The sequence below is a fragment of the Electrophorus electricus genome, chromosome 3 (genome assembly GCF_041902795.1).
Source record: "Electrophorus electricus isolate QZ-2024a chromosome 3, ASM4190279v1, whole genome shotgun sequence".
Taxonomy (NCBI): Eukaryota; Metazoa; Chordata; class Actinopteri; order Gymnotiformes; family Gymnotidae; genus Electrophorus; species Electrophorus electricus.
The window spans coordinates 25984754-26005409 of record NC_137499.1 but is presented as its reverse complement, the minus strand read 5'-3'; the positions used below and the strand labels follow the sequence as shown (position 1 = coordinate 26005409).

The window sequence follows — 20656 nt, the reverse complement described above, 5'->3', positions numbered from 1 at the left end:
TGTATTTTATTGTAGAACAATACTGTAACAATAAGTGAGGCAACCGTGGCCTTATTGTAATAGTAGCTCATGGTTGCAATACCTACATAAGGCTTTATCACCTATACTGTACATATGGCTGTAACACCTAGACAGTAATCTTTGCAGTTTAGAAAAGCAATACTTGTATGTATATACATGCATGCACACAAATCATGTAGATTTGCATTTATATTGTGTAGTACTTTTGAACAATTTTTGTATTAGTGTTTTTATGCCCACCTTCCCATTGGGTACTGTATGTTTGTCCTGCATATTAATAACACTGAATTAGACATATTAATAACATTAAACATAAGTGAGTATAGAAACTTTGTGTACAGGGCAGCGGCCTCTGCAGGCTTCAGCAGAACTCAATGTAAGATATATTCTCTCTCCACCAGGCTCAGGACAGTAACTTTAGGATCAGGTCAAGAGAAGTCTTCTCTTGGAAAGTCGTGGTAATGGATTCCAACTGGTGTGGGTATTGAATATCAGTTTGCTTATATTAACTTATGCATGGATTAGATATAATGGTGGAGAATGCAAACTAATATGTAAAAGAAGGAGGGGTGAATACATAATCACTTCTGACAAATGTATAAAAATGTGGGTTCTTTGTGTGATTGTCAGACATTCTCCCGAGGATGCCTCAAGAATGCTTGTTAATGTTAATCTGAAATAAAGCATAGGACCTGCTATTCTCTTCAACTAATTCTGAAATTTGCAACTTTATTTTATGTTTGAATATTTAACTAGCTCACTGGGGATTTAGAAACAACATGTACACTGCTGAAAGACTTTAATTCTTTTTATCATATCCCCCTTTAAATTTCTTATCATATCCTCCAGTCTCTGGAAGTGTGCAATCTCTGTGCATGCTGGCTGAAAATGTAACTGTAGTTTTGGCCACTTACAAACTTGCTACCCATAAGCCACGTGTGATGTCTGCAGTGACTCCTGCTACCTCTTATGTTGCATCATGTGTTACTCTTAACATGGTTGTGTTGACTCATGTGTCGATTACTGAAGGCTGGTCCTGGTCTGATCAGGTTTTGGCATGCTATATCCTTGTCCCTTCAGCTCAAACACATATACATGGCTATTTCAGTAGTAATCACTTTTTACAGAATACATTTTTGAGAACCCATATCTCACAAGACAACTTTTCATCCAAGCAACACTATGACACATTTTTGATCCTGTTAATGAATCCGCATTTCTCAGCAGTGGTCATGACATGTAACCACATCCTTATAATCCTGTAGTCCACTAGCACTAGTTAAAACAGCATCATTGCTGCATATGTGCGGGAAAGTGTTTGTTGATATTTCTGCAGCTACAGATTACAGAGAGTAGAATTTAAAAGAAATAAAGGTGCTCCTTTCCAACAGGGTTCTTATACAGTAATATCAGTATTGTGATGCGAGGAGGCTAAGCAGGATGCGGGGACAAGTCGTGAGAGACAGAACAATGTTCATTGAGACACAAAACAAAGACCATGTAGCACACCAGCTAGTGGTAGATCAAACACTGACCAGGTAGCAACGTCAGAGGAGCAGACTATGTGTGCAGAATAAAATGAGTGAAGTGAACTTGTGTTATTGCAAAGTCACAAACATCTCATTCTCATTCTGACATTCAGAGACTCAGAAACAACTCAGAATAAGAATCGCTAAATATTGATAAAAATTTAGAAATACTTTGCTCAGCCTACTGAGTTCACTTAGTATGAGCCAAGTATTATTCTCCACTAAGATGTGGCTCCCTGGTGAACAGGCTACATTGTGAATTTCCTGCCACACTGTGGAGTTTGTCTGTCTGAATCATTCTGATGTTTGGTACAGATGGGGCTCATACCTGGCTACCTGCCTCCAGCTGAAGTTCCAGACCAAGAGCAACACTGCTCACACAGCAACCCTTTACCAGGGTGATGTATCCACAACATCCCCGATGAACCAAAGCACCATTCAGCAGAAGGAGACCTCAGCCATTCCTACAACATCACATGAACCTCCAACCAAAATCATAATATTCACAGTACAAGAGTAAAGCACATTACCTCAACACGTGCAAAACATTCAAGAACTTGACAACCAAAAAGACTGTCGTAAGAAATGTAAAGACAGAAAGGAGCTGTATGTACATCCATTGGATGCACTGCAGTAGACAGCTGCGACTGGAATAGCCCCTGCACAGTATGCAAAGTGCTCGACCTAACAAGAGTTAGCAGATCTTTACCTCAGTGCTCACAGTCACATCACCCACAGTGGTTTACCTTCATTATCATAATCACTAACACAGAATAATGCTCATGAGGTCCTAAGCTGGAACAATAATGAGCTGATGGAGATTGATCCTCTGTCAAGGAACATGGAGCTCCTAGAGGTAAGACCCCCACTAATTAGCTCTAAGACTAATTACTAATTATTACAACACTAATCAGCTCTCAAAGAGTAACAGTAACATACACCATCCCATATTTAGGTCTGCAGTGGAACGTGTTGACCTGTTGAGGAATAAGCACAACAACACGGAGAACTTTAAACCCTCCCTGTACACCAGGTACACCAGGTTTTAGTTATGCAGTGTGTTCCACAAAGTGACAGCCAAAGCCAGGGCATTTATTCAAGGCCTCATTATGAATCATGTCAGTGGCCTGCCCTGCACAATCTAGATATTGGGTCTGTGAGCCTGAGCTCAGAACTCAGTCAGAACTGTGTCACTGCTAAATAAAAAAACACTGGTCTGGTCAGAGTGAGGGGTGGTCCAGAGCCATCTGGTTCAATTTTTACATACATGCCTCAAGAGCACTTGATCCTATAAAATATATGTATAGTAAATGCGTTACATATAGACAAAGCAGATTTTTAAATGAATAAGTATTAATAGGGAAAGAATTAAGAATTTAATAAAAACATTTTAAACAGTCAAGCATACATTTTAAACAGAGAAAAATGACATACAAACACTTTCTAATGTGTAGAAATCATAAATTCTCTTTTTATGTACCCATGAAAACCTATTGAAAGTATCAGTGTTAGAATCTATATACTATACATAATGCATTCATCAAAAATGTTTTGATGTTCTGCTATTGATCACTTGACAAAGCATAGTGTGTATAGTGCCCTCTAGTGGGTAATGTGAACCTTCACTGGTCAAAAAGTCTTCACATTTTTTCAGATAATGAACTTTCGCTTTATAAAGTCAGATGTGGAATAACAGATTCTGAATACATCAGTTGTGAAAATTTTCTGCCAGTAATTTTTTTTTTCATGTAGATCTGGTTTGTGCAAAGTTGTGTTTGCTAAAACAGATAAGGCAGAGCCCTAAATAGGCAAATAGTTGGCATCAATTCATTTCATATTTTGCATTGATGAGACAAAAAAAAGAAAGAGAATATCATTAAAGACTCCTAGAAGACATTAAAGGGCTGAGAATAAAATAACATTTTAGTCCAAACCTTAACATTTATGGCATTTTGGCAGTTGCTTTTACCCAGAGTAACTTACATGTGGAACTTTTTTACTTTATAGACTTTTATTTCTATTTAAACTTTTTTTCTTTTTGTGCTGTGTACACCATACATACGCAAAGAATTATGGGTAACTGAGGGATGAGAAGGACACATCGGTCATGTCCTACAACTCAGGCTGAATGTAGGAGGCATTTCTAGGCTGTATTTGAAGGACGCTTCACGTTGGAACAGCCTTCTATGACATAACGGCTGATAAATGCAGCCTAGGCTCTGGAACGCTGCTGCTGTGTCCCTCTCTACTCCAACAGAACTCCTCCATGTGCTCTACATCACAGTATAATACAGACACACAGCATCCCTTCCTTCCACATCAGCACACGAAAAACATTTAGTGATCTGACAATCCAAACATTTACTAAACAGTGACATGTTAGCTTTACATTACCACACCATTCCTAAATACAAATACAAAAGAGCTCATGCCGATTAAACTGCAATCATGAGATTACATCACTTTGTTACTTGACCAAGGTACTTGATGATGGATTGGGCAGTTTTTACAATGAATTACATTTTGCAATGCCCTGAATGAGCTGAATAAATTGTCTCCAGCCATGTTCTGTAAATGTATGTGTTCTCTTTCATTTATGGATCTCTGCTGGTGTTTCAGTTTAGATGAGTTTGGGGAATCTAGTGGTTGTTATAACACTCCTCTGGTGGAGTTCCGCTTCACTTCTTGATCCTGGTTGGTCTACAGAGCCTCTACCATCTGCTGTTCTTTACCTAAGAGTATTACAGTGGAAGGAGACAACATTTTCATCATCACATGATGGCAAAAAAATGCAAACAATATCCTAAATGTATTACCTTGAAAAGGAGAGAAATTGATGCCACTTTACTGTGTTTGCTAAATTATCAATACTGATCATTTTTACCACTACATCATAATCCAGGTGTCACGGAACGCTCACCTCCCGTGAGTCAGGTGCTTTGGCCCGCCACATGCAGTGGAAGGATTCCCGTTTGTGGCCACGCCTGCGCACACCTGTACCTCGTCCTGTCTGTGTATTTAAGCCCGCATCAGTGTGTGCAGTGTTGTTGATCATTGTTGATGTGATGTGCTAATATTAAGGTTAATGTTCTTTTCGTCATTGTTAAACGTATGCGTGTTCATCATGTTTGTTTAATGTTAACCGTTACATGTTCATGTTCTTCGTTTGTAATACGTGAGTGCTGTTGTCGTTATGTGTTAATAGGTGTTCGTCCACGTCGCTGAAGTCTGTGCATCCTGCCCCTTGCCCTTCGGCACTCCGGCCACCACGCGTTACAGAATGAACAATCACCACAGGACGCCAGCTCCTGTGGCAAAAAACGGACTTCCTAGTGGAAGGTGCTTAGCGGGAGGTGCTTAGGCAGCCCCCGCACTGCTGCCTGGATCCCAGGACATTGGGGAGTGGACCGCGACCGCTGTCCGTGTCTTCTCCGGAAGTGGAGGGAAACACCCCCAGGTATTTCTGGGGGGGGCTAAGGCTGTTGAGCCTGGGCCAAGGAGGACCGAGGGGCACCACACTGACCAGAGAGCGGAAGCTCGAATCCCTTCCATTCAGCGGACTCGCCAGGGAGGCTGGAGGGGTCTGCCCATAGCCCCGGAAGCAAACTGCCTCTGGGACGCTGCTAGAGCAGCGGCAGAGAGGAGGACCTTCGGAGGAGGTAGAACATTTGCAACTGGGGTGGACGTGCACCCCCGCGTGTCCGTTGAGGCCACGGACATCTTTGAGGCGCCTGCGCGGACGGCAGGTGTCACGTCACGGTGCTTTATATGTTTGTGTGTAGGCGCTATTGTGTGTTTACAGGCGCAACATCATTGGGAGCGTACCGAACTGCTCTGAGAGAGGCAAGGAGGCTACCTTTCTCCCTATTGTGGTGAGGTTTCCCTTGCTGACGGCACATGGCCCGCCTGGTACTGGGTTGGCGCCAGGCATTGCCGTGCTGTGTTTTGTGTTTACGTGTACACGGCGCCCAGAGGTTCGCGTTCGTTGGATGGATGTGTCGGGAGTTGCACCCCTTGGGAGGGGGTTCTGTCACGAAATGCTCGCCTCCCGCAAGTCATGTGGTTTGGCCCGCCACGTGCAGTGGGAGGATCCTGTTCATAGCCACAACTGCACACACCTGTATTGTTATTCTTTTGTGTATTTAAACTCTTGTCATTGTGTGCAGTGTTGTCAGTTATTGTTGACATTGTGTTAATGTAGCGTGTTCATGTTAATGTTAAATGTTCTTGTCATTGTTAAATGTATCTTGTTCATCGTGTTTGTTCAGTGTTAACCATGTTGCGTTCATTGTTTGTAATACATGAGTGCCGTTGTCTGTTTCAATTAAATGTTCATCCATGTGGAGGAGGTCTGTGCATCCTGCTGCACGCCCTGCGGCACTTGGGCCAGCAGAATCGTTACACCAGGTACTCTAAATGATGATGCACAGGTCAGTTTCTGAGCATGTTCCATAATAAATATAAATCTGAAACACTGAAGCAGTATGACATGAGAGGGAGTGCTGTTCTACTGAATAATGTACACCTATTTTAGTTTGTGAATCAAAAAATATTAAACTTTTAACAGTTATAAGCAATATATTTTGATCTGATCAACACAACTCAACTGTTGCCAAGCAACGCATTTTCCTGCACACTAGCTGTCACGGTACGGCCCCTCCTCCCAGACGTGTGTGTGTGTGTGTGTGTGTGTGTGTGTGTTTGTGTTTGTATGGCCACACCCTCCCCATGTATCACTCCTGTTCCTCGATTTGTTTTGTTATCGTCCGTGTATTTAAGGTCTTGTTTAATCATTCGTTAACCTTGCATTAGCTTGTGCTACATTATCTGTTTTGTGTCAGTAAACATCACTATGTTGTACTCGGCTCATTCCTGCATCCTCATTAGCTTCCGACATTATAGAAACACTGACCACAGAAGGATGCCTGGAAAGAAGACAAAAAGGAGAAGAAGGGGAAGAAAACGTATAACCGCTCCTCCCCAGCCCTTCCGAGGAAACTCTCCATACTCTTGGGTACACTCACTACTACAACAGGGGAGAGTGCCCCTGGAGGATTTTGGGGGAGCCCTGAGTGTAGTCCAGGATTGGACTCTGCAGAGTCCTACAGACCCTCGACGGACCACCAGATTACGACCAGTATCCAGGTTCGGACTCTGAAGAGTCCTATTATCCATATTGAGACTAGCAGGAGGGCTACGGGGATTACGGATGGAGTGAGGAGCACCACAACGTCAGCCTCTGGTCAAAGTCGGAGGTCGACAGCCTGGAAGGTCCAACAATGGAGGTGGAGGAGGCCCTGCATGAGGATCCCTCTTCTGTGATAGCAGATTCCGAGAGCAATGAACCTCCGGTGCCCCAAGGCTCTGCCCAAGGCACTGGAGTCAGCAAGCTGCCCCACGTGTCTGGCAGAGAGGTGGCGTCATCATCTGAAGACACTCCCTCACCTATGGCACACAGCCCCAGAGCTCCAGTGCCTACATGCAAGCCTCAAAGAGGCAAGAAGGAGACGCCACCAGTCCCCGACCCAGAGACAGGCAAAGCAGCTGCTGCACTTCCTGGGGTGTCTGCCACAAAGCTGGAAAAACCACTGCCACCCGAATTGGCGAAGGGCGATCCCCCACAGGCTGGTCTGACTTCAACCCAGCCGACGACTGGGGGACAGGCTGGGGTTCCTGCCAGCTTCCCCAGACTTTTTCCCAACCCTTTGTGTGGTTTTGTTCATGTACCCGTCCCCGTCACACTTAATGTGCCGGTCACTTTCTCCCCCTTTGTGTCTGTGCCTGCTCCTGTCAGTGTGTCCACCCCTTTGTCTGTCGTCATCTTGGTCCCTGTCTTCCTCCCCTCGGTCTTCCTCTCCCTGGCTCTTTTCGGGTTGCTATGTCCTCCAGCCTCGCTGTTTGGCGTTGGTCTGTGGGCCGTACCAAATAGGCTGGCATGCTGGGAGTCGCGCCGTTGGGGAGGGGCTCTGTCATGGTACGGACTCCGTGTGTGTGTTTGTGTGTTCGTTTGTAAGGGCACGCCCTCCCCTTCTATCACACATCCCTTAAGTAACTGTGATTCTGATGAGCTAACACCAAAGTTTGTTACAATCTAAAAAAGATAATCATTAATATAATGAAAAGTGGAGTGATACATGTATAGTTTAAGTTCCAGTGCTGTTATTCACTATATCAACACTCATGGAAAGACTCTTATCCAATCACATTACTTGGTCAGTTCTAACTTGTACAATTTATAATAAAAAGCAAAAAAAACAGTAATCTGATCATTTCTTAGTAGTTTGGTAATGATTGCTAGAATTACCTAAATGTTTTAGGCATTAATAAAAGGTACAATTTGAATTACATTATGTGTCTTTAAAACAATTATATAAATATGCATAATTCTTAACAAATAATTGGATAATTAAGTTATTTATTTGGGCCTGTTATTATAAAGTGTTACAAGATGTTTTTACCTTCCACTGTGTTCTGTTTGCTGTTGATTTTGATGTAGATGTGAAAGCCTCCCAACACTGACAGCAAGGTGATGATCTCCAAAACCCACACACAGAGAAACACCATGTTCCTCACGGCTAAGAAAGAGAGAGAGAGTGAGTGTGAGATTAACAAAGAGGGGAGTTTGAAGGTGGCGTCACACCTAAATATTCCAATGTTAATTCAATAAGACAATAAAACAATATGCTGTAAATAGTGAAGATAATATTCTTTACCCTGTTCATGGCTACTTTAATAGTTACCATTTTCTCAGAATATATTTTGTGCATGTCACGGTATGGCCCCTCCCCCAAACGTCTTCTCGTGTGTGTTCGTCAATGTGGCCACGCCCTCCTTGTGTTTCACACCTTCTCCTTATTGTGTCCTTATCATATGTATAAAGGTTTGTTATTTACAGAGTTTTTGAGTTTGTTAGTGTGCATGCTTGAGTGTTCAAGAAACGCATGTTTGTTTATGTATATGAATCCAAATATTTTTGCAATTTTTCTATCACTCATAGTTTTTCTGTTCCAGTATACTTGTATGTCATCGTGTATGGAATGGAAAAGTGGTGGAAAAGCCTCTATGTTGACAGACTACTGCTGAGCATCAAAGAGGCACGTTCCTGAGGTCAACTATATGCAGATATCAAACAGAGTAGATTTAAGAAGTATGTTTGTGCATATTTTAAGTAACCCTGTTTATGAATTAGTAGTATATAGTTAATGGAAAGTTTAATTATGATCACTTAAAACCAATGGGTGATTCTAAAAACAGATATAAATTCATCATAAGAAGAATTATAATGTACACTTATTTTAGTTTGTGAATCAAAAAATATCCAACTTTTAACAGTTATAAGCAATATATTTTGATTTGCTTGCATATTTGTTCATTTGTTAGACTACTTCAACACAACTCAACTGTTGCCAAGCAACACATTTTCCTGCACACCAGCTTTCGTGGTACGGCCCCTCCTCCAAGACATCTGTGTGTGTGTGTGTGGGTGTGTGTGTGTGTGTATGTGTTCGCTTGTATGGCCACGCCCTCCCCGTGTATCACACATGCTCCTCATTTTGTGTCATTATCGTGCATGTATTTAGGGTCTCATCTAATCGTTGGTGTTTGTCGATGTTCAACCTTGCGATAGCTTGTGTGCTGTTATCTGTTGTCTTGTGTCAATAAACATCACTTTGTCATACTTGGCTCGTTCCTGCGTCCTGCCTAGCCTTCAATGTTACACTAGCCTTCTATGTTGTGTAGGTCAGCTATTTTTTAACATGTACATTTACTTGTATGGTTCCATTTACATCAGTGGTGTATTCACTCCTATGAGAAGTGTTAAACACACATTCTGCTATTCTGGAGCTGCAGTCTCTTGGAGATCTACCATCCTGCAGACTGTATTAACGAGTCTTAACTAATACCTAAAGCACCACTACCAACAACATTGAGGACTGCACTAAATTTGAATTACTTGGTCATTGAGGTGCCCAGCAGGGTTGGGTCACATGAGAAAAGGGGTGCCCAACTCTGGTCCTGCAGAGTTTACCTCCAAGCCTAATAGAACACACCTGATCCAGTTAGTCAAGTCTCTCAACATTAGAGTCAGTTGTGTTGGACTGAGACTCTGCAGTGAAGTAGATCTCCAAGATGGCAGCAGGTCACTGATGTCGTACTCTTTTAAAGGAACAAGACATTTAACTAGACAGTGTTGTGTGATGGTTTCTATTCAGACATGATTGATTTATGGTGAGTAACTGAGTTTCTCTTTGAAGATTATGAGTAGTAACATTATCATTGCTGCATCATTATTGTTGTTATTGCTTTTAACATGATGATATCAAAGCTTAAAGAAAGTGAGCTTTACCAGTGCACTGGTGTAACAGAATAGAACTTTGTCCATGGCTGACGTGATTCTTTACATGGCAGGTGACATTTCCATCATACTCTTTCTCCAGCAGGAGAGTCTTGGTTCCATCATCCAGTTGATGTGTGATTCTGGTTCCACTGAAAGTCCAGTTGAAGTGGAGCTGTTCCCCCTCAGAGGAACAGGACACTGTCCTCCTCTCACTGGAGAAGCAGTTATCCTTCACTACTACTGAGGACACTGCAGCTGCAGGTTACAGAGAACAGAATTTAAAAGAATAAAGACGATGTTTTATTCTAACAGGATCCTTAAACAGAAATATCAGTTTTGCTTTACAATAATGACACTTACATTAAGCTTTAATGACATATTCATGAGTTATAGTAAAATTGGAATATTATTGTATATACACTATTATATATTGTGACGAGGAGGCTGAGCAGGATGCGGGGACGAGTTTGTAGGACAAACACATATGTTTATTTAGACACGTCAACACGAACATAGCACGCAGGCTATTGGGTTCAAACATCGACCCACACAGACTCAAACACAAGACTTATATACACGCACGCTAACACAACACAATGAGGAGCAGGTGTGAAACACAAGGAGGGTGTGGCCATACAGACGAACACACCCACACACACACACACACACACACACACACACATACACATACACACACAGGGAGACATTTGCGGGGAGGGGCCATACCATGACATATATATATATATATATTTCATGGTATGGCCCCTCCCCGCAAATGTCTCCCTGTGTGTGTATGTGTATGTGTGTGTATATATATATATATATATATATATATATATATATATATATATATATAATATTATATGGTATCTTTTACATATCTTGTTAATTAATATGTAGGCCTACATCACACAAGCCAAATGTACTAAATCACTATAATTCTTCTTTACAGGGACTAAACGAGACTAAAATCATGAAGTCTACAAATAGTATTAATATTTCATTTAATATATTGCCCAAGCACCAAGTTCATGAAGCATTCATAAATAGTTCACTTGTAAATGGATTACATATGATGTGTCAGTGTTGGTTGGTGGTTTAACATTTAACCTATAAATGCACTTTATAATACAATCTATGCAAACATATATAAATACAGCATATGTATATATTTTATACACATGAACAAAATATCCAGATATCACCTCTCATTTTAAAAACAGAATTCATGAACGAGGACACTGGAAACAAAGAAAGGATCAAAAACTAATTTCACTACAAAGAGACAGGTGCACCTAAAATACAGACAAACCAATGTAAGGAAACTTGCTTTACAAGTTCTAGCTGTGTTCTTCCAGTTAGGAATGATATGAAATCATTTATAAATTCAGCGGTTGTGGCTGTTATCTGACATGAGATGATATAGTCCTACCTTCAATGTTTAGATGGAGATGACGTTTGCCTTTATTAGTACCATTTGCATCAAAGGTGTCTAACATGTATCTTCCTGCGTCTCTCTTCTCTGTTCTGGTTATTATAATGGTTCTATTATCAGCTATAAACTGCCATCTTGCCTGATCTAAATAGTTTGTTGTGATGCTTTGCTTTTTATATCCTAAAATTTTAATGTTGTCCTTCTTTAATATTATTTCATCCTCAGGGTCCAGCTCCAGGTGCAGTGTTTCTCCCAGAGTTCCATAACATCTAAGATTCTGATTAAATCTGCAGATAGCATGAACCGGGCCTGCAGAGGAAGAAAATCAAGAACGTTTTGTCATTAACTTGATGCAACAACATCTGATCTGCTCTAAACAACTTTAATCTACTTTAATGCATAATCTATTAAAACCATTACAGGAGAGATGTATCAATTTAAATTAAATTGATGTAATTTGATTACGTACAATCAAATGTAAAATAAATTCTCTTTTACTATTAAAAGGAACTATCTGGGGTTCCTGAGCAGTGCACCAGAAAAACATTTCACTCAGTCTTCATGGATTTGCTTGCTCAAGCCCTGATGTCACAGCCATCTGTGGGCAGGAGTCCAGGGAGGCAGAACTGACACCTGCTCTCTGGTTGGGTTGCACAGCTTTACTCTGTCAATCACAGCAACACTAGCCATGGATGCTTGAGTGCAGATGATAAGAACAGTTTGCACTTTCCTCTGAATGCTTTCAGCTGCCCTGTGTTGGAGAATTGGCAGCAGCTTGTAAAGACGTGGTGATCCACATGTCTCGGAGTCTAACAAGCAACCTGAGTTATATACAGTTTTCAACAGTTACCACTCACTTCACCTCCAACCTGTAGTGATTTGTTAATGCTTTTTTGTATAAACTCCTTATATTTTGTGTATAAATATGTATTTTGGAGTAAATTATTATATTATTATAATTATTATAATAATAATAATTATTATTACATAAAATTGACTCATAAAGTGTTCATTTTGCATTTGCTCACATGCATTCAGCAACAGATATTTGAGATTTAATTAAACACCGCCTTCTGTAACTAGATCCTGGATTTTGTGATTGAGAGTCTCCATGAGTTCAGACTGACAACAACATATCCAGCACCACCACCCTGAGCACCGTCATCCCCCACAGCTGTGTGTTCAGTCTGCTGCTGTTCACACTGAGGACGCATGACTGTACTGCCCAGTACAGCTCAAATTGTATCAGTAAAGTTACTAATGACACAAGACCCATGGACCTCAACAACAACAATAATGAATGACTGTATGGAGCAGAGGAGGTTTGCCTAGTTTACTAAAAGAACCAAAGAGATGACTACAGTTACATGCTCTGACTCCAGTGTAATGTGAGGTTAAGATTACAGCAGGTCATGGCTGCCATAGTGCTGGATGTCTAAGTTGTGCTCAGTAAACAATGTGGGAGTGATTGATAATTGGTCCACATTTGAGGGCAAGCCTGGTCTTTTGAGTCAGGACAGTATCTAGCCCACAAATATTCGACGCTCATTTCTTGTCACATAGGATACAGTCTGGCAGATAGTTGTAGGATGGATAGTCACTGAGATACCAGAGCCGAGGTCAAACACCTGACAAACTGGCTTTACCGAACTGCCTGGCGATGATCAACATCAACATATGCACTGCAAATGATGACTACTCCTTCTCAGTTCATTCCTATGCCAGCACCTAGTACTGCTGCGATCAGTATTCAACTGACCTTCCCCATGCGTAAACCCAAAAAATATGATGGCTCCCCAGACAAGTGTCAAGGTTTCCTGTTACAGTGTTCATTATACTTCAGTAGCCTTCCACCCTGTTCCAATCGAGCTAAGATTTCCTTCATTACCTCTTGTCTATCTGATAAAGCTCTAGATTGGGCGACGGCCATCTGGGATAACATACAAACAGTGTCTTATGATGGTTTTATCGCTCAATTCAAGGCAGTGTTTCATCACCCACATGAGGGATGAGCCTGCAGGGAGATACTAACCAAGTTACGCCAAGGTAATCGTTCTGTGGCTGACTATGCACAAGAGTTCTGTACTGTCACTGCAGGTAATGCATGAAATGAGGCAGCATTGATCATCGCTTTATGGAATGGTCTCAATTCAGATGTCTTACATGAACTATCTTGCCGAGATGGTAAATTAGATTTGAATCCATCTGGATCATTTTATTCAAGAACAAAAACCACGTAGAACTAATAGTTCTCGCCCCACCTGCCCCTCTCCCAGTTATAGACCAGAGCTTGGACGAGAGCATACAGTGGAACCTATGCAATGTGATTCTTCACACTTAACCAAAGAGGAGAAGTGGCGAAGATTCCGGTAGGGTCTCTGTCTTTACTGCGGATCCTCACGACATATTATCCGGGATTGTCATCATAGACCACCATCCTCTATGTTTGCAGCCTTAGTTTATTCAGGAGCTGAGGGTAAATTCATACACGCCCAGCTTGTATGGGAATTGGACATTCCAGTATCACCAGTATCACCATTACACTCTTTGCCTGGCTGCTCTGGATGGATCACCAGTAGGAGATGGTTCCACATCCATTTGTGTTTGTATTAACCACAGATGCAGAGAAATATAGAAATGGTAACTGTGCTTTCTGGAACTGGAAACTCATTATGAAATGAAAGCCAAATGCATTAATTTAATTCTGTAATTCTGGTCATGGTCTATGTTCCCCCACTGGCAAAAGCCAACTCAGCAACAGCTGGCTGATTAGATTATAGCATTTGAACAGGGTCACTCTGTCTCTCCTGTTATCATTATGAGAAACTTCAACTACGCCAATCCGAGTGTTTAAATACCAAAATATAAACACCTGATCACTGCTACAGCACAATAAAGGATGCAATACCAGGCTTCTTCGCATGTCCCACTTGGGAACTCTGAGCATTCTCTCATCCATCTCATTCCCTCATAAGGCAAAAGCTTAAAACCACAAAGCTTGATGTGAAATCACTCAGAGTGGGGACTCCTAATGCCATAGAGGATTTGAGTGAACCTCTGGACTTAACTGGATAGGTTGTATCAAATGGCTTTCCTGTAATAGTGCAGCACAAGAAAATGAGCAATTAAAAGTGAGATTTGAGTTTGAGGTCACCATCTATTGCACATCTTGGAGTTGTGATTGAAACATTGCATTTGAAATAAGACCAAATAAAATTGGCCTCAGTTGTACAATAAAGTGCTAAGACTTTATATGGCTTTCTCAATCACAATGTAAGAGTATTTTCTTTTACATTTGGAGAGCATTCCGGGTGGAAGCTTTTCAGTGTTATCATGCCATTGTGTAAGCACCACACTTCCATAATCCAAGACATCTGATGTGACAGTTATTGAACAGGAAGTGTCAAATCACACAGAAGAAAAGCTGGCAACAACTGTAATAGACTCAAGGTAAAGGATGAGAAAATCCTTTGTCATTCCTAGTACAATTTTAATAAGAGACTACTGCTGTCAGCAGCTTCACTGACCCTTGTTCAAACTAATGCACACATGCGCAACACCTATTTATCCTAGCAAACAAGTGTTGTCTGGACTTTGCTATCTTCTCAAGGACAGAATCAATCTATGTCATGAAGCACACACTGTCGTAAACTCTATACACTCTATAGAAAGTATGATTGGTGCTTGTTAGCTTTTTGTTTTGGGTGAGCACGCAATTAAAGAACTTTACTAACACTCTGTATACAATTTAAAGATGTCACATAGTTGTTTTGATGGTAATTGAATTTTCTATGACAAAATCTGAACTTATCTTATCCCGGAAGAATGTTTTAAAAGGCAACTTAAAAGGGCAGGCAGGTTTTTGTGGAAATTTACCCGAAAAACATTTTACTGCGAGTTATACCATGTATGACTACGTGACAAATAAACCAAACTTGAATTTTTTGTCTGTAATTTTTTTATTTGTAAGTGGTGCAACATCACTGAGTGTACAGGGGAGTACTGATTCTAAGCATTCAGCTGTTTGATCAAGTTCTGTGGGGTTTGAAGGTATCTTAGTCGAAAATGATAAATCTGGGAGATTCACAATAAATCTAGGTGCAGTAGATGACGTGATCGTGCGTCTGGTATGATAGCAGCCAGTTTACTATATCGTGTCTTATATGTAGTTCAAATGAAATTAGGGAATGCTCTGAGATGTAGACAGAGAACTATGTTCTCTATGTCTACACCGTATGTCAGTACTAAATCAAGCATATGTCCACCAGAGTGTATGGGTTCTCTTATACATTGGGTGAAACCAATTGATTCTAATATAGAACTAAAGGCCGATCTCAGAGGGTCTTGGGCACTATCAAAGTGAATATTGAAATCACCCAAAATAATGGTTCTTTCTACTAGAGTGACTGGATTAGAAAAGAAATCTGCAAATTCCTGAAATTCTGAGTCCGGTCCTGGTGTCCTGTAGATGGAAATTAGCGGAAGAGGCTGGGAGCGCTTTTTATCGCTGCATGCATCATTTATGCTAGTAAAAATAATTTCACAGGACTCAAAATCATATACAGCTTTCTGGTTTATGCCTAATGTGTCAGTATTAATATCTGCAATGCCGCCTCCACGGCCTGTTAGATGAGCCAGTGTACATAGCTGTAGCCTGAAGGACACCTTTCATTTAAAGCTTCATTTAAACAAAGTGCATTAAATCTATGATCTGTTAGGATTTCATTTATCATGAGTGCTTTAGATGTGAGGGCTCTAACATTTAGTCAGCCCAGCTTGAGATAAAAGGTGCAAGCACTGTTCTGTGAATTAGTTACTTTAATACTAATTATGTTATTAAGGCACGTTTTTCTTTGTTTTCTATATTTTGTCTTAGCTCTGGGAACAGACACGGGGACAATATGATGAACCTCAGGCAGTTGGTTTAACCTCTTTGTCTGCTGGCAGGCCTCCGCTGTGGATTGTCATAAATTAACTAGGTCTGTCGTGAGTATATGGCTTATGTTGCAGGAAAGGACATCAGGAACCTCCGTGGTTGGATGGATACCATCCCACCCTAAAAGGCCAGGCTTGCCCTCGAATGTGTTCCAATTATCAACATACCCCACATTGTTTTGTGAGCACCACTTGGACATCCAGCAGTTCAGCGAAGATCACCGACTGTACGTTACATTGCTGCCCCGCATTGGAATGGAACCAGAGCATCCTACAGCATCAGAGCTTGAACTTCTAGTTCCTTGATAAGTCTAACACTTTCTAAGGTCTGGATACGCACTTCTAGTACTAGAATCATCTCCATCGGTCTAGTAATTAATCTACACTTCTCACAGATAAAACTCACTAATGAAGGAGGAAGAATAACTAAACATGTTGCACTCAGCGCACCGAAGGAGAATGGAAGCCATGATGGATAGCAAAATGTTAACATTACTTACACTTTTGGTAGTTCTTTGGATGCAGTTTTTGATGATACAGTAATTTTTGATGTTTGTTGGAAGTTGCCGGTTTCCAGGTAGAATGTAATTAAGTCCTTAGCAAAAAAATGCTAAACAGCTAAAGAGCAGTAAGGGCTAGTAGGGCGAAGCAGTGGTGTTGGTGCGAAACAGTTTCAAAAGCTCACCAAGTCATGAAGAGTTTTGAGAGACTTTTACTTCAACACCTCAAAGAAAGGACTGATGCTTTTCAGGATCCTCTGCAGTTTGCATATAGAGCTAACAGGTCTGTAAATGATGCCATTAATCTGGCTCTGTCCTACATCCTGCAGCACCTGGATGGCCCTATTGCTTATGCCTGCATGTTTGTGGACTTAAGCTCTGCTTTCAACATCATAATTCCTGGCCTCCTACTCAACATCCCACCATTTGTCTTCTACTGGATCCACAATTTTTCATCTAACAGGAAACCGTATGTCAGAGTGGGTAACAATATTTCAGACCTTATAAATAGATTATGTATAGTACATATAGCTTATATATAATTATGTAAATACAGGATACATATGGAATATATAAGGATATTAATTAGGTTACAAATAGTTTAAATAAAGTTTATCTTTCTCTTTTTGCTACTGTACTTTATCCTATGCCGACACCTGCACCAAGAGAAATTCCTTGTACATTTCATAATTGGCTAATAAAAAGATTCTGATTCTGATTAATGAAATGTTACTTAAGGAGATATTTGTCAGTCATTTTTAAGACTGATAAGCTACTCTTACATGTCACATAGCAAGTTAAAGTTCAAATCAAAGTAACTTTATTCAGTACGTGTTATTATTTTTGCCATCGAATGCTGACCAGAGGAGGATTAGTTCTCATTCTTAGCCTCAGTTCCTCTCAAGGTTTCCTCTTGCTCTCAGAGACTGTCACACATACATAAACAGTACTTCATAAATACATTTGAACTGAATTGAACTCCAAACATGATGCACATGATATAGTGGAAAACTTATCTGTGCTTTAAAGAAATGATGAAATATGTGAAGATATTAAAAACAAATTTTTCAGAGTGCCCCGACCAGACTGTCTGGTATGGGAGTTGCAACCTGAACTTGCACTGGATAATGAAAACTGGGATCATGATCAGAGCCACCCATGCCAGACATCACAGGACATTTGTAGTTCATTGGCTCATATCTGCATACTTACAGATTTTTGCTTTGCTCTATTATGTTTCCTGTGAACTTATTTTGTATTTATTATATTTGGAATTCTTCCAATGATTAAATACTCAGTAAAAATCCTACTGCTATAGGATCAGCATAAAGTTCATATCAAGATATGCCATAAATCAGTCATATATGTATGTCTGCATATGACCAGTCCATCTCTCACAAGAACAGCAGGCAAATCTTCCTTTGGGTTCCACAGCCTCCCAACAAATAGATATTTTTAAGCCTATAGATAACACATTTTATGAGACAAATTGTAAGACTTCGTAGCTGAACTGTCATTTCTATTTGAAAAACTCATCAAATACCAAATGCATGAGTGGTACACAAAAGTGAGTTTTAGAAAAATATATATTTTTAATCTGGCTTCCTTTTTCTGAACTTCTATACTGGAACCTCATGCTTAACATTGTCACTCCAAAAAGCATAAAATGAGTTGTGCTACTTGCCCAAGGCAGCTCCTGTGAACATCACCAGGACTCCACAGATCACCTGCATTTTCACAGAGGTAAAAATACATCAAACTCCTTAAAGTCAACTGGGAGAAAATGAACCCAAGAGAGTGATTAAAGCTCTGAAGCTTTCTGCTTGAGAACTTTGCTGTCAGTCAGTACTCCTGTTACACACTTACACACAACTTCACTTTGAGGAAACAAGGCAGGCCAATAAGAGAATGGAACAGGCAGTTGACAAGCGGTAACCTTACAAGGTACGCTTTAGAGTGGTACATACTTCATGGTCGTACTTTTGCTCCCTACATGTTCATACCTCGACATGCCTAATAATCTATTCTCTCTTTCTGCCGAGGTACAACTACCCATGATGTCATGATGTTACTGAGCCTCACCCTGTCTCAGCTGCCATGGCTACTCACACCACCTCAGCCAACTACTTTTCTGTTACCCTTGATGGATGTTCTCATGCAGTAAGGGTTTTGGACACGCACACACCATCGGAACAGATTAGGACTTCTGGAACACCGGACTAGACAATAATTGCTTATTTTTTCATTTTATTACTATTTTATTTATTTTTCTATTTCACTACTTATTCTGCTCCTTATTGTCTATATTGTTACTATTGTGGTGACTGTTGTTGACCAGAGGAGGATGGGGCCCCATTTTGAGTCTTGGTTCCTCTCAAGCTTTCTTCCTCCTGCTCTAGGGAGTTTTTCCTGCCACTGTCACCCTTGGCTTGCTCACTGGGGGCTTGGACTCAGACATTTGTAAAGTTTCTTTGTGACAACATCTGTTCTACAAAGCACTCTATAAATACTTGACTTGACACTTTGTATGCAGTTGTTTAAGAGTAAATGTGAACCTAAAAACCCATTAAATGGACTTTGAGGAGAAAATGTTTTTATTTGGTTTGGCGTCAGAATCATGTTGGTGATGAAACAACAAATTCTTCAGGATCGGAATGATAAAACAGTTTGTAAGTATTTGGACACTGACAATACTGGATCTTTTGTTCCAGCCCTGAACTCCAGTAAACTGGTTAAGATTCAAAGTGTAGAATATCAACATTAGTTCTATTTAAACCTATAGTTTGAACCATACATTAATCATGGTCCCTTTTATATTTGGTAGCCCCCATTTCAGGTTTCTTTACATTCTGAGTACAGCACTAGTTTCTGCACTAACGGTAACACTGTGGTTGCAAGTGATATGTGAAAATGACAGTTAAACAGTTGGCAGTACAGTACTGAACAGAACTATATAGTTGGAATATTGCTTTGTTTCTGAGTATATGAATTTTATTCCAGTTTTGCCTACATTTCCTCAGCCCTGGCACTTCACTACCACACCTCCCACACTTGCACTTAATTATGGAATTGTTAGGACTAATATTATATATATGGCACACACACCTCTGTGTTTGCAGCTGTTCAATGCAAAGTTGTGCGCTTCTGAGCTGTATTTTCTGTTCCATCCAGGTTTGACCATCTACCCTTGTTTGGTTTGTTGATCAGCTGCCTCTTTCATTTAGTCCAAAATAAAAATGTTTATTCCTTGGAAAAACATACTTCCATAAAAGTAATCGTTTTGACATGCTTGAGTATTTGGTGCAAAAGCATTAAAAATAGTATTTTAATTTTTTTAATATAAGAAGAATACATCCTGGATTAGGTTTTAACCTAATACCCATTGCTGATGATACCAGTCAATAGCCAATAGCAAATTAGGTCTCCTCCGGCTCCTGTCACCATCCAGGTTGAGAACACTGAGGTGGAGAACAACTACAAATACCTGGGTGTCTATCAGGGTGATAAGTTTGGGATGGGATGGGATGGGACTGGCATCTGGACAAGCTGTACAAGATGGGCAGAGCCAACTCTACTTCTTACATCAAAGGCTGAGGTCCTTTGGTGTAAGAATGTTCTATGAGTCTGTGGTGTCAATTGTCTTCTTTTATGCTGTTGTGTTCTGGGGCAGCAGTATTACAGCGAAGGACACTAACAGACTGAATAAGGTCATCAAACACTCCAGCTCACTCCTGGGGGATAAAATGGAAATAGTGGAGATGGTGGAAGAGAGGAGGAGGCTGGGAAAAGTATCATTGATGAAGAGCCACAAAACACTACAGTGATCTTGAGGAACCCTCTCACCCACTACACAAAACACTGCAGGAACAGTGATATTGAGGAATCATCTCACCCACTA

At 40.6% G+C, this 20656-nt stretch overlaps 1 protein-coding gene across 2 annotated transcripts; it reads right to left on the bottom strand.

The window, feature by feature from the left end:
* Positions 1-2989: 2989 nt before the first annotated feature.
* Positions 2990-18597, bottom strand: LOC145653751 (uncharacterized). 2 transcript variants are annotated; one of them, XM_081707788.1, is made up of 6 exons: positions 18443-18597; positions 11321-11632; positions 9898-10143; positions 8009-8125; positions 4471-4560; positions 2990-4282 (listed from the first exon to the last, which is right to left on the bottom strand). In XM_081707788.1, exons 1-5 carry the CDS (start codon positions 18489-18491, stop codon positions 4481-4483), a joined length of 804 nt encoding a protein of 267 aa, XP_081563914.1. In that variant the 5' UTR covers positions 18492-18597; the 3' UTR covers positions 2990-4282; positions 4471-4480. The 2 variants fall into 2 exon arrangements, with proteins under 2 accessions (XP_081563914.1, XP_081563923.1); XM_081707797.1 differs by lacking the exon at positions 4471-4560.
* Positions 18598-20656: the final 2059 nt, after the last annotated feature.

Coding starts and splice junctions, on each gene's coding strand:
- LOC145653751 (XM_081707788.1), bottom strand. CDS start 18,491: ATGCAGGTGATCTGTGGAGTCCTGGTGATGTTCACAGGAGCTGCCTTG. Junction 11,633..18,442: donor GTTCACAGGAGCTGCCTTGG/GCAAGTAGCACA, acceptor CTTCCTCTGCAG/GCCCGGTTCATGCTATCTGC. Junction 8,126..9,897: donor TCTGTTACACCAGTGCACTG/GTAAAGCTCACT, acceptor TCTCTTTCTTAG/CCGTGAGGAACATGGTGTTT.